This window comes from Chrysochloris asiatica, unplaced genomic scaffold (assembly GCF_000296735.1).
Source record: "Chrysochloris asiatica unplaced genomic scaffold, ChrAsi1.0 scaffold00245, whole genome shotgun sequence".
NCBI classification, from domain to species: domain Eukaryota; kingdom Metazoa; phylum Chordata; class Mammalia; order Afrosoricida; family Chrysochloridae; genus Chrysochloris; species Chrysochloris asiatica.
The window spans coordinates 185180-197306 of record NW_006408763.1 but is presented as its reverse complement, the minus strand read 5'-3'; the positions used below and the strand labels follow the sequence as shown (position 1 = coordinate 197306).

General features: G+C 46.3%; 1 protein-coding gene across 1 annotated transcript in view; it reads left to right on the top strand.

The window, feature by feature from the left end:
- Positions 1 to 12127, top strand: part of LOC102824173 (two pore calcium channel protein 1-like) — an 84153-nt gene that overhangs the window by 30208 nt on the left and 41818 nt on the right. The window contains exons 3-6 of the mRNA XM_006873544.1: positions 3100 to 3487; positions 3593 to 3693; positions 3773 to 3871; positions 4018 to 4160. Of these exons, the coding sequence (XP_006873606.1) occupies positions 3100 to 3487; positions 3593 to 3693; positions 3773 to 3871; positions 4018 to 4160 (731 nt within the window). The remainder of the gene's footprint in view (positions 1 to 3099; positions 3488 to 3592; positions 3694 to 3772; positions 3872 to 4017; positions 4161 to 12127) is intronic.

The following is a 12127-nucleotide window of genomic DNA, read 5'->3' as shown; positions in this document are numbered from 1 at the left end:
TTGGTGAAAGAATACAACCCTGTCGCACACCTTTCTTAATTTTAAACCATTCAGTGTTCCCATGTTCTGTTCGAACAGCTGCCTCTTGGTCCATGTACAGGTTCCTCATGAGCACAATTAAGTGTTCCGGAATACTCATACTTGGCAATGTTGTCTATAGCTTGTCATGATCCACACAATCGAAAGACTTTGCGTAGTCAATAAAGCACAGGTGAACATCTTTCTGGTATTCTCTGCTTTCAGCCAAGATCCATCGGACATCAGCAATGATATCCCTCATTCCACATCCTCTTCTGAACCCAGCTTGAACCTCTGGAAGTTCTCTGTCAATGTATGCTTGCAGCTAGCTGTCTTTGTATTACCTTGAGTAAAACTTTACTCACGTGGGATATCAAAGAGATCGTCCAATGATTTCCACATTCTATTGGGTCACCTCTCTTTGGAATGAGCACAAATATGGATCTCTTCCAATCAATTGACCAGATAGTTGTCTTCCAAATTTCTTGGCATAGATGAGTGAGTGCCTCCAGTGCTGCCTCACTTTCTTGAAAGATTTCAGTTTTTATTCCATCAATTCCTGATGCCTTGTTCTTTGCCAGTTCCTTCAATGCACCTTGGACTTCTTCCTTCAGCATCATTGGTTCTTGATCATATGCTGCCTCTTGATATGGAGCAACTGGTGAGCTTGAAGCACCGACCTTGCATTTCAAATGACTTTGCAGTCTGACACATAAGCCCACAGTGCCACACTCTAATGGATCCCAAATTGGAAGGTCAGATAACATATTTCTGGTTCACAGGTTGTAGAAGCTAGTGAATCACAGAAACAGCTGGTCAGATGATAGGCTTCTGGCTCAAGTTCCAAGAACTGAAGGTCAAATGATGATGAGTTAGGCAAGATCTAGAACAAAAGAGCTTTGCCAGAGTTTCCATATCTATTGGATGTAGACCACACACTCAAAGAAACTCCCTTACCTCCGATGAGGCAATGAAGGGAAGGATAAAGGTAGTGACTTGAGTCATACCCTTTTGTAAAGCTGAGACTCAAGATCCACCCATCCTAATCCTGCTTCATTATCACATAGAGATTTAGCATTTACAAATGCAGTATCATACAATGGAGGACAATTACATCAGGCTATAAAACGGAGGGTGATCACATCACAACGTAACTTTCAAAACACTGAGAATCAGTGCCCAGTCAAGTGACACACAACCTTATACTCACAATTATGTTCCTTTCCAGAAAAATTTTTTTATGCATTTATTAGAAAATATAGGTATATTCATCATTGAAACATTTTTACAAAAAAGAGACTATAATCTTGGCAGGGTTCTGCACATCCTCCAGACCTTGCAGATATTTTTCTATCAGCTAGAGAAAGATGAAGCTTTCTGCTCCCATAAAGATTTATAGCCCTGGAAACCCTGTACACGGTCACTGTGAGTCAGAACAGACTGTGAGTCAGAACAGGTACACGGCACATAACCACCAACACCACCACCGCCATATAAATATGTCTCATCTGTCTTCTCAGCTGTATAATATGCTGGTTGCGGAGGTGGTTGTGTGCCGTGGATTTGGTTCCAACTCATAGCCACCCTGCATAGAGTTCCCGAAGCTATAAATCTTTACTGGAGCAGAAAGCCTTATCTTTCTCCTGCAGAACAGCTGGTAGTTTCGAACTGTTGATCTTGAGGTTAACAGCCTGACTCGTAACCACTACACTACCAGAGCAGGTGCCATCAAGTCGATTCCATTTAACAGATACCCTGTGTATAACAGAACAAAACACTGCTTGGGCCTGCACCATCCTCACAATTGCCTTGTTTGAGACCATTGTTACTGCCTCTGTGTCAATCCATTTTGTTGTGGGTTTTCTTTTCTTTTCTTTTCTTTTTTGCTGACCCTCCACTTTACCAAGTGCTGAAATGCAAGCCAGTAGCTTGTATTCATTTTCTATAGCTGCATAACAAAATGCCTCAAACTTAGGAGCTTAAAACCAAACTCATTTATTATTAGATAAGAAGGCCAGTAAATTATGGGTCTCAGGAAAAAAAAAAAAAGTGTTGGCAGGGGCATCCTTTCTCCAGAGGAATGGGCTTGCAAAATCATCCAGGTTGATTGATGACAGAATTCAGTTCCTTGCAGTTCCTCTTCATCTTCAAGGCAACAGCATCACCATTCAACACATTCAACACCATTCAACACTTTCATACTTCAAACCAATCTGCCTTCCTCTTCTGTCTTTAAGGACTCATGTAGTTTCATTAGGCCCACATAGATGGCGGGCCCATCTTCCTATTTTAAGATCAACCTTAATTACATCTGCAAAGTCTCTCTTGGTGTGTAAGGTAACAGAATCACAATTCCAGGAATTAGAAACTGTGGGAGAATTAGGAATTAGACATCTTTTTTGAGACCATCACTCTGGTTGCCCTTGACCTGGACCTTGTCAGCCATCAGCACCTATCACGGGGCCCCAGTGAACCACCCAGCGTGACACCCTGCCTCCAGTTAGGTGACCAGCACGAGAGGCCCCTCCAGGCCTCTTAATTCTCTGGGTGGGGTCAGGAAGGTGGTTGGCCTAGGAACACAGGATTGATTGCCATGTCAGAATTGGCCAGAAAATATCGATTATTATTAGTAAATCCATGATCAACATTAAAAAAAATCAGGAAGAGTCTCATGAAAGTCTAGATGTCTGTTTTTCTCTTGAAAATCCAGCAGACTGTGGCAACTCTGAGTTCCTGGTCAAGCTGGAACTGGGCGCACTGAGGGAGGGGGTACGTATGCGCCCTTCGATCCGAAGTCATCTGTGTTTTCCAACCCTCACCCCCCATCTCCAGGAGCCCCACTCTTAGAGAGTCCACACCCAGCTATTCTGGCGTTCCAGTAGGACGGGAAGGAATCTACAGTTACTAGGTACTCGACAGGGGTTAGCCACTGCACACAAATTAGCTCATTTCATTCTCAAGGCACCCCTGTGGCAGATACAGAGAGCTAGACGCATTCACATGCCCAAGGGCACAAAGTCGGTGCCATTTGCCACGGTGGCCTTTCACCCCGACTTCTGCAAGCCCAAGATCTTCCCTCAGGCGCCCTCCTGGCCACAGACTCTGACTGCCCGCCCCTGGAGCCTCCAGGTCCCCGCCTTGCGGGATTCGCTTCCCCGCCCCCGACTCTGGCGGGCAGCCTAGAGGCTGGGCGAGGCTGGGGCCAGGGCGCGCGAGTCCGCAGACCCAAGCTGACGGTCCTCCGCCCTCCGGGCTGCTGCAGGCGGTCCCCTCCGTCGTCACGTGAAGGGCAGAGCAGAGCCCCACTGACTCCTGGGCTCCGCGGGTCGAGGGCAGAGTCCGCCGCGGCAACCCCAGACAGTCAACGCATCCACCCCGGCGCGCTGCAGCCGCGATGCCCGGGGCCCGTCGAGCTGCGGGGGTATGCGGTCAGGGCCCGCAGCCCCCAGAAGAGCTGTGCACACAGGAGGTAAGGGGTGCTCCTGAGCGAGGCTCCTCTGTCGCGCCTAGTCTTCGCCCTCCCGCACCACTCAGATGCCTGCCCGGGGCTTAGTGAGAGGTGAACCCCCTAAAGGCTGGCGATCGGCTGCGGACGGCAACGCCTCCCGGCGCTCGGCGCCTTCCGGGGATGCCTGGTAGAAAATGAACCCGCTAACCACCATCTCCGGCTGCTGGGTATGAGGCCCGACCCTAGTACAGTGTGGGGTCCCGGGGCCAGAAACACACTCCGTTCTCTGGGCCCGGGTTTTGACAGGCCCCTGCCGGGACTCCCAGCACTCTCCGGCTGTTAGCGGCGAGAGGCGCGCTCAGCCTGCTGCCGCGCAGTGGGTTCGCGACCCCGGGAGGCAGTCGCGTATGTTGGAGTTATTAGGAGATCTGTCAAACCCGCGACGCGGAGGCCTGCGGGGGATGGGGGGGGGGAGGGAAAGCCTTCCGCCGCCGGGACCGAGTCGGGATCAGCTCTCTGGTCTTGATGGTGAGACTCCTGCGCGGCCTTAGGCTGGTCCCCTCGCGCCAAGTCAGCAGGAAAACAACCGCCCCCAGCGGGTCCCCTGCAGGAAAAGTTCCGGGATGAAGGCCGCAGGAAGTGGGGTTTGAGTGTGCTGATGCAGCCTTGGCTCTTCCGACGCCTGCGGAAGAAAGCAGGTGGGCTCCACAGTCGGCCCAGGTTTGTTTTCGCTCCCGAGCTTTGGGAGACTTGAAACTTCCACATAGCCCTTCTTGGGCTGTTTCCTTTCCTTAGACACGAATTCATACAATGGAGAGTGAGGCAGGACTCCAACGACAGGAGGGCAGGCAATCTGAGCCATCAATTACAAGAAGATGGGAAGCGGGGAGGGCACCTGTTGAGCCTCTGGTTTCTTAATCTGTAAGGTGAGGATGATAAATCACACTCCATTTGTAGTCATGAAGTCATGGGAGACAATACAGGCCTTGGGCCCAGTAGCTGAGGCATGGTGCTGACAGCCAGACTTCAGGCCTCTCTCAGGGTCCATTCAAATGTGCTGCATTTCCTTTTTGTTGTGAAGAGTTTGGGAGCTCAAGAGTATTGAGGTCCCAACTATCTGTATCCTTAAACTGCCCCCTTTCATCTCTAGGGGGTGCAGCATAATTCTGCCTCTTCCATCTGGGCTCTGGTAACCTGCATGAGAGTCTCCAATTGCAGGGCCAGGCTTGTTGTTGTTGTTAAGTGCCGTCGAGTCGGTTCCGACCCATAGCGACCCTGTATAGGGTTTCCGAAGAGCAGCCGGTGAGCTTGAACTGCTGACCTTGCAGTTCAAACGACTTTGCAGTCTGGCACATTAACCCACAGCACCACACCAGAGCTCCAGGCTTAGGGTTGTTAAACGCCTTGGTGCATTGGTTTCCCTCTTCCTGGCCTGCTGGTCTCCTGAAGGAGTTGGTCACTACCAACAGGTAGATGCTCAGTATGTCCCCTATAATAGTTAGGGTTTTGTGTCAACTGACTAGGTCAGGATTTTCAGAAGTTTGGCAGTTGGGATGTGCTTATTCCCATGGTGATGAAACCTAATACAGGCATAGTTAACTGGCTATGAGCAGCCAGCCCATTGAAGGGATGCTGCCTTGGGTGTGTGGCCTTCTCCCAATATAATGAACATTCAGGAGGGACTCTCTCTCTCCCGCTGGAGACCTTGGACTCTACAACTGTAAGATAATAAACTTAAAGGAGCTCTGGTAGCGTAGTCTTTACGAATTGGGCTGCGAACCTTTAAGGCCAGCAGTTTGAAACTACCAGCCACTCCTCGGGAGAAAGATGAGGTGTTCTGCTCCCGTAAAGATTTACAGCCTCAGAAACCCTGTACAGGGTCGCTATGGGTCGGAACTGACTCGACGGCACTTAACAACATTTTTATATAAGCTTCACTGGTTTTGCTTCTCTAGAAAATCCATCCTAAGCCACTCCTTGGAAACCCTATACAGGGTCTCTATGAGTTGGAACAGACTCAATAGCACTTAACAACAACAACAAGACATCCCCTATCCCCTAAAGAAGCAGGCACAGGCAGAATAGGGGAGGGATTCTTGAACTTTGAACCACAAGTTTGGCAGTTCAAACCCACCATCTGCTCCTCAGAAACTCTATACAGGGTCCCTATGAGTAGGAATTGACTTGACAGCACTTAACAACATAGTCAATATGGATTCTGACTCATATCGACCCTATATGACACAGAGTAAAACTGCTCTCCAGGGTTTCTGAAAAGAAAGGCGCTCTGGTAGCATAGTGGTTACGAATCAGGCTGCAATCGCAAGGTCGGCAGTTCGAAACTACCAGCTGTTCCACGAGAAAAAGATGAGGCTTTCTGCTCCTATAGAGATTTACAGCCTCGGAAACCCTGTACAGAGTCATTATGAGTCGGTACCAACTCTATGATACTTAACAACAACAACAGCAGGGTTTCTGAGACTGTAAACCTTTATGGAAGCAGACAGCTTCATCCTTCTCCTGTAGTGCGGCTGGTGGATTCGAACCACTGGCCCTTTGGTTAGTAGTCCAGACGCTTAATCCATGGCACCACCAAGACTGTCCTAGAAATGCTGGGAGAGCTGAAAACAGCGCAATTTGGGCTAGTCCCTGTGTGAATGGTTGCTAAGTACATGGCTTCAGGAGCCAGATATTTGTATTTTCTTGTTAAGTGCCATTGAGTCAATTCCAACTCATAGTGACCCTGCATAGGGTTTCTGAGAAGCGGCTGGTGGGTTTGAACCACTGACCTTGAGGTTAGCCATCTAGTGCTTATCCTACACTTTCAAAGGTCTCCACAGGGGATCAGGTGCAAATCACCCCCTGTTTTCTGAGATAACAGCAATGATTGAATCATTAAGCCAGAAACAGAGTCTAGAGGGACAACTATTGTCCCCTCAGGTGCTTGGTGACCCAGTTATTCATACTTAAAAGTTAGTGTGGGGCCAATTAACTAGAACCTTCCCTGTCACCTGAAATGCACATCCACTGTCTCCTTTCAAGGGAGTTTTTAGAACTCTTTTCTCTCTGTAGGTTTTTTGAGTAGCTATTAAAATGGCAATCTATTCCTTTGGAAAATTTCCCAACACTTTCAGCTTTGAAACAGAAATAATCCAATGCTAGTGACCCTTAAAGGAGCTCTGGTAGTGTAGTGGTTACGAATCGGGCTGCTAATCTCATGGTCAGCAGTTTTCAAAACTACCAGCTGTTCCTTGTGAGAAAGATGAGGCTTTCTGCTCCCTTAAAGATTTGCAGCCTCGGAAACCCTGTGCAGGGTCACCATGAGTCAGAACTGACTCCACGGTACTTAACAACAACAGTGATTCTTAGTCTTATAGTTTGTTAGACTCACCAGGGGAACTTTTAGGGTTCAAGCCCTGCTCTTGAGATCCTGATGGAATGTGACCTGGACATTATGAGTCAAATGTGCACCCAGGGCTGAAAGCCCATGTCCTGTACTATTTCTTTGTGACCGTTGTTTGCCCCATCTCTTGACACTTTATGAGCATCTTTTAGAATGTTCTTATTCTTAAACTGGGTTACCGTGATTTTGGACTCTTGATTCCCCTTGTGTTCCTTTATAACAATTCATAGAGAAATTCTTTGCAAGGTGAAAATGACCTTCCAGGAGAGCTTGGGAAAGAGATACAGGTGGTCACAAGCTAAAATGCCCATAGAGATCAGGAAGTAGCTTAAAACCAGTAGGAATGATTAGGGGTGGGAGATGGGGATGAGGCTTGTGGTGACGTGGAAGGCACATGCCCTGCCCAAAGAGGTGCATAACTGTCCACCACCAGCTAATGTTGGCTACAAACTCTTTCCTTCCCAGATACGGGCCCTTTTGCAATGTGCCCGTGCAACTCTTTTACATCACCAGGTGGAGTTGATTTTGTTACTGCTTGAAACTGGGGTTGGCCAGGAGACTTGTGTTGGCCAATGGGACATTAGCAGATGTGACACAAGTAGAGGCATGGAAAGTATGTGTGCATGGAGGCTTGCTCTTGGGAACACTTTGACCACCCCATGATAAAGGTGCTGCCCATGGCCAAGACACATGAGGAAGTCTCGCCTAGGCCATCCAGTTCCAGATGTATATGTTGTTGTTGTTGTTAAGTGCCATCGAGTCGGATCCTACCCATAGCGACCCTGTACAGGGTTTCCGAGGGTGTAAATCTTTACGGGAGTAGAAAGCCTGATCTTTCTCCCGCGTAGCAGCTGGTAGTTTCGAACCGCTGACCTTAAGGTTCGCAGCCCGATTCGTAACCACTACGCTACCAGAGCTCCTTTTCCAGATGTATATAGCGATTGCTAAATTGACTCTGATCAGAAGACCTGCCAGTTGACCCACAGAATCTTGCAAAATCCTAAGTGTTTGTTCAGGTGACTGTATTTTACAGTGGTTAGCAAAAGCCTATTGAAATACAACCCAGCATTGCCAGATGCCGTGATCTTTTAGAGGAAACCAGAAGTTCAAATTTTTGTGTAAGTTCCAGGTTTTTTGTTGTTTTTTAAAAAATTTGACTTAATAGCCAACATCCAAAAAGCATTTTCCAAGCCAAAGAAAACACATCTTTATGTTGAACTTGGCCTTAGATTATTGGTTTGCAACTTTTTGCATAAAAGGACATGAGCGAGTTATACTTTTCTCTCACATTTTTTTCCTCGAGTGTTGTATCCATGAAATACTATCCATATATGCCCATTTCTCCATACAACCTTTCCACATGAACACTGAAGCTGTGGGGACAGCTAATCTCCATAGAGCAAGTGAGACTTGAGATACACGCCTGTTTTCATTTCTTAGTGCTGCTGTAACCGGAATAGCAAGCAAGTTGTCTGTCTCCAGGGACTGGTCTCTCCTGACATTATGTCCAAAGAATGAAAAACAAAGTCTCGCCATCTTGGCTTCTAAGGAGCATTCTGGCTGTACTTCTTCCAAAACAGATGTGTTTGTTCTTCTTCTGACAGTCTGTGTTACTTTCAGTATTATTCTCCAACACCATAATTCAAATGCATCAATTCTTCTACAGTCTTCCTTATTCATTATCCAACTTTCACATGCACAGGAAGTAACTGAAAGTACTGTAACTTGGGCTGGGGGCACCTTAGTCCTCAAAGTGACATCTTTGCTCTTAAACACTTTAAAGAGGTCTCCTGCAGCAGATTTGCCTAATGCAACACATCATTTGATTTCTTGACTGCTGCTTTCCTGAGCAATGACAGGGCAGCCAAGCAAAATGAAGTCTTTGATAACTTCAATCTTTTCTCCATTTATCATGATGTTATTTATTGGGCCAATTGTGAGGAATTTTGTTTTCTTTACATTAAGGTGCAATCCATACTGTAGACTGTGGCCTTGATCTTCATCAGTATTTCAAGTCCTCTTTCCTTTCGGCAAGCAAGGTTGTGTCATCTGCATATCGCATATAGTTGGTCTTTCTCCAATCCTGATGCCACATTCTTCTTCATATAATTCAGTTTCTCAGACTATTTGCTCAACATACAGGTTGAATAGATATGGTGAAGGATACAGCCCTGGCACACACCTTTCCTGATTTTAAACCATTCAGTATCTCCTTGTTCTATTGAAATGACTGCCTCCTGATCTATGTACCGGTTCTTCATGAGCACAATGAAGTGTTTTGGAATTTCCATTCTTTGCAATGTTATCAGGACATCATGCTGAGCAAAATGAGTCAATCACAAAAGGACAAATATGAGACCACTATTGTAAAAAATCAAAAGGATATTTTCACACTAAAGGAAAGAAGGGGCAAGTCATTAGCTAGAGGACTGTTGATTAGCTAGTGCCATCAAGTGAGTTCTGACTCATGATGACCCTGTATAGGGTTTCCGAGGAGCAGCCGGTGGGTTTGAACAGTCAACCTTGTGGTTTGCAGTCCAGTGCTGAGCCAGAGTGCCACACCAGGAGTCTGGCTAGAGGGTAGACTGGTGTTAAGTTGGGTGAAGGGGAGGGAGGTTGGAAAAAAAAAAATGATGGAGGCAAGGGAAAACACTGGTAGAAATGCAAGAGTTAAAGGCAACAGAGGAAAGTATTGTTCTATATACAATCCTGCAATAATGATAGTTAATGGGGAGATGCTGCCCTGGTTAGACAGAGACAGGCTGAATGGGCATGAGAGGGAGAGTGGGGCCATACACTGTCATGGATTGAATTGTGTCCCCCCAAAGTATGTGTCAGCATGGCTGGACCATGATTCTTAGCAGTTTGGCAGTTATGTGATGATCCCCCATGATGAGATCAACCAATAAGAAGATTAAGGGTGGGATTGTTGTTGTTGTTAGGTGCCATCGCATTGGTACCAACTCGTAGCGACCTTATGCACAGCAGAACGAAACACTGCCTGATCCTGGGCCAGCCTCACTATTGTTGCCACGCTTGATTCCATCGATGCTACCACTTGGCCAATCCATCTCATTGGGGGTCTTCCTCTTTTTCTCTGACCCTCCACCTTACCAAACATGATATCCTTCTCCAGCTACTGTCCTTCTCCTGACAATATGTCCAAAGTATGACAGACGACCACCCTTAAACCCACTATAACCCTACTGCAATGTAAGCAAGATTCCTAAAGATTCCCATGTAACATTTTTCATCTTTCAAGAGATGAAAGGATAGAGACATGAACAGAGAAAGAAGAACTCGCTACCACCAGGAAAGAAGAGCCAGGATTAGAGTGTATCCTTTGTACCTGGGGTCCCTGCACTCTGAAGCTTCTAGACCAGTGAAAGACTGATGCTAAGACACATGGAGATCTCCAAGGAATGCCAGGCCTACAGCTGCTGAAAGGAGACATGGACCTTTCCCCAGAGCCGGTGCTCTGAGTTTGAACATCTGGCCTTCTAAACCATGAGAGAATAAATTTCTGTTTGTCAAAGCTGTCCACTTGTGGCTTCTTTGTTATAGCAGCCCTAGAGGATTAAGACACCCACAGATCTATATAGGCTTGCCAGAGGGTATTTGTACATGCACATTACTTTTGCTGCAAATATATTCATGAATGTGGTGGATTATACAAAAGGCAAGGTTATGAAAATTTTTTAGACATAATAATCAAATTCCTTGAGGGAGTAAATCACTGGGACTGGGAGCTCAAGATCCTGGTCTTGTGGGACACCAAGGTCAATTGGCATAACAGTAAGTAGCCACTAGAGTCTTAAAAGCTCATGAGCAGCCTTCTAAGGTGGAAATACTGGTCTCTCACTGTCTGGAACCCAGCTTCTCATATTATTTGCTCAGCATACAGGTTGAATAAGTATGGTGAAAGAATACAACCCTGTCTCACACCTTTCCCAATTTTAAAACATTCAGTGTTCCCATGTTCTGTTCGAACAACTGCTTCTTGGTCTAGGTACAGATTTCTTAGAAGGAAACAATTGCTGGAGAAGGATGTCATGCTGGGTAGGGTGGAGGGTCAGAGAAAAAGAGGAAGACCCCCAACGAGATGGATCAGCCAGGTGGCATCATTGATGCACTCAAGTGTGGTAGCGGTAGTGAGGTTGGCCCAGGATCGAACATTGTTTCGTTCTGCTGTGCATGGGGTCGCTATGAGTCGGTTCCGACTCGATGGCACCTGACAACAACAACAACACTGTCTGGAGGTAAAAAGAGTGGAGAAAATTGAAGCTGTATGGAACCGTTTAGTTCAACGGACTAGTGGAGCCCATGAATATCAGTCTCCACGATCCTGAGACCAGAACTAGTTGGTGCCTGCCTACCACTACCAAGTATTCTGAAAAGAATTAGAAGGTCCCGGATAGCTTGAGAGAAAAATGTTTAACAAAACTCAAAAGTATAGAAAGACCATGCTTACTGGTGAAACCCCTAGACTTTGGCCCTTAGCCTTCAGTTCTGGAAATTAACTTACCCCCGTGGCTCAGTTTTCAACCCAACAGTAGACAGGTGTATATGGGGAACAATAACACAAGGAGGCATGCACACCTTGGAGTAATCGACCCTTTGAGATCAAAAGGGCAGCATTTGCCTAAGAACAAAGTTCAGGAGATTTAGAAAAGAAGGAAAAATGGAAACAGAACACACAGAGAGGAAGTGGGATAAGTGATGTCCCATTGTGGGGAACACAATCACTGAGATGAAACAAAATGTTTGTGAACTGTTGAATGGAAAACTGACAGGCTCTGTAAAGCTTCACCCAATTAACAATAAAAAAGTTAAACACACACGCATGCACAAATCAAAAAAGAAACAAAATTTAAAAAGAACAGAAAAGCATTGGAAACGTTAACATAAAGATAAACTGAACAAAAAACCAAACCCACTGTAGTCGAGTTGATTCCGGCTCATAATGATCCCTATAAATCCTGCCAATAAAGTTGCTCTTCAAAAATCCTACCACAGTCTTTCAGTTTCAGGAATCTGATGTGGAAGCTTGGATTATTGGCGGGACTCTGGAAAGAGCAATGCACATTCAAAGCAGGGCAGTTGGCTGCCATGGTTGAGCAGACCCAGCTGTTAGTTTCCTAAGTCCACAGACATTGAGTCTTTTCGGACTCATAATGACTTTTATAGGACAGAGTAGAACTGCTCTCCAGGGTTTTTGAGGCTGTCCATTTTTGTGGCAGTAGACTGCCTCATCTTTC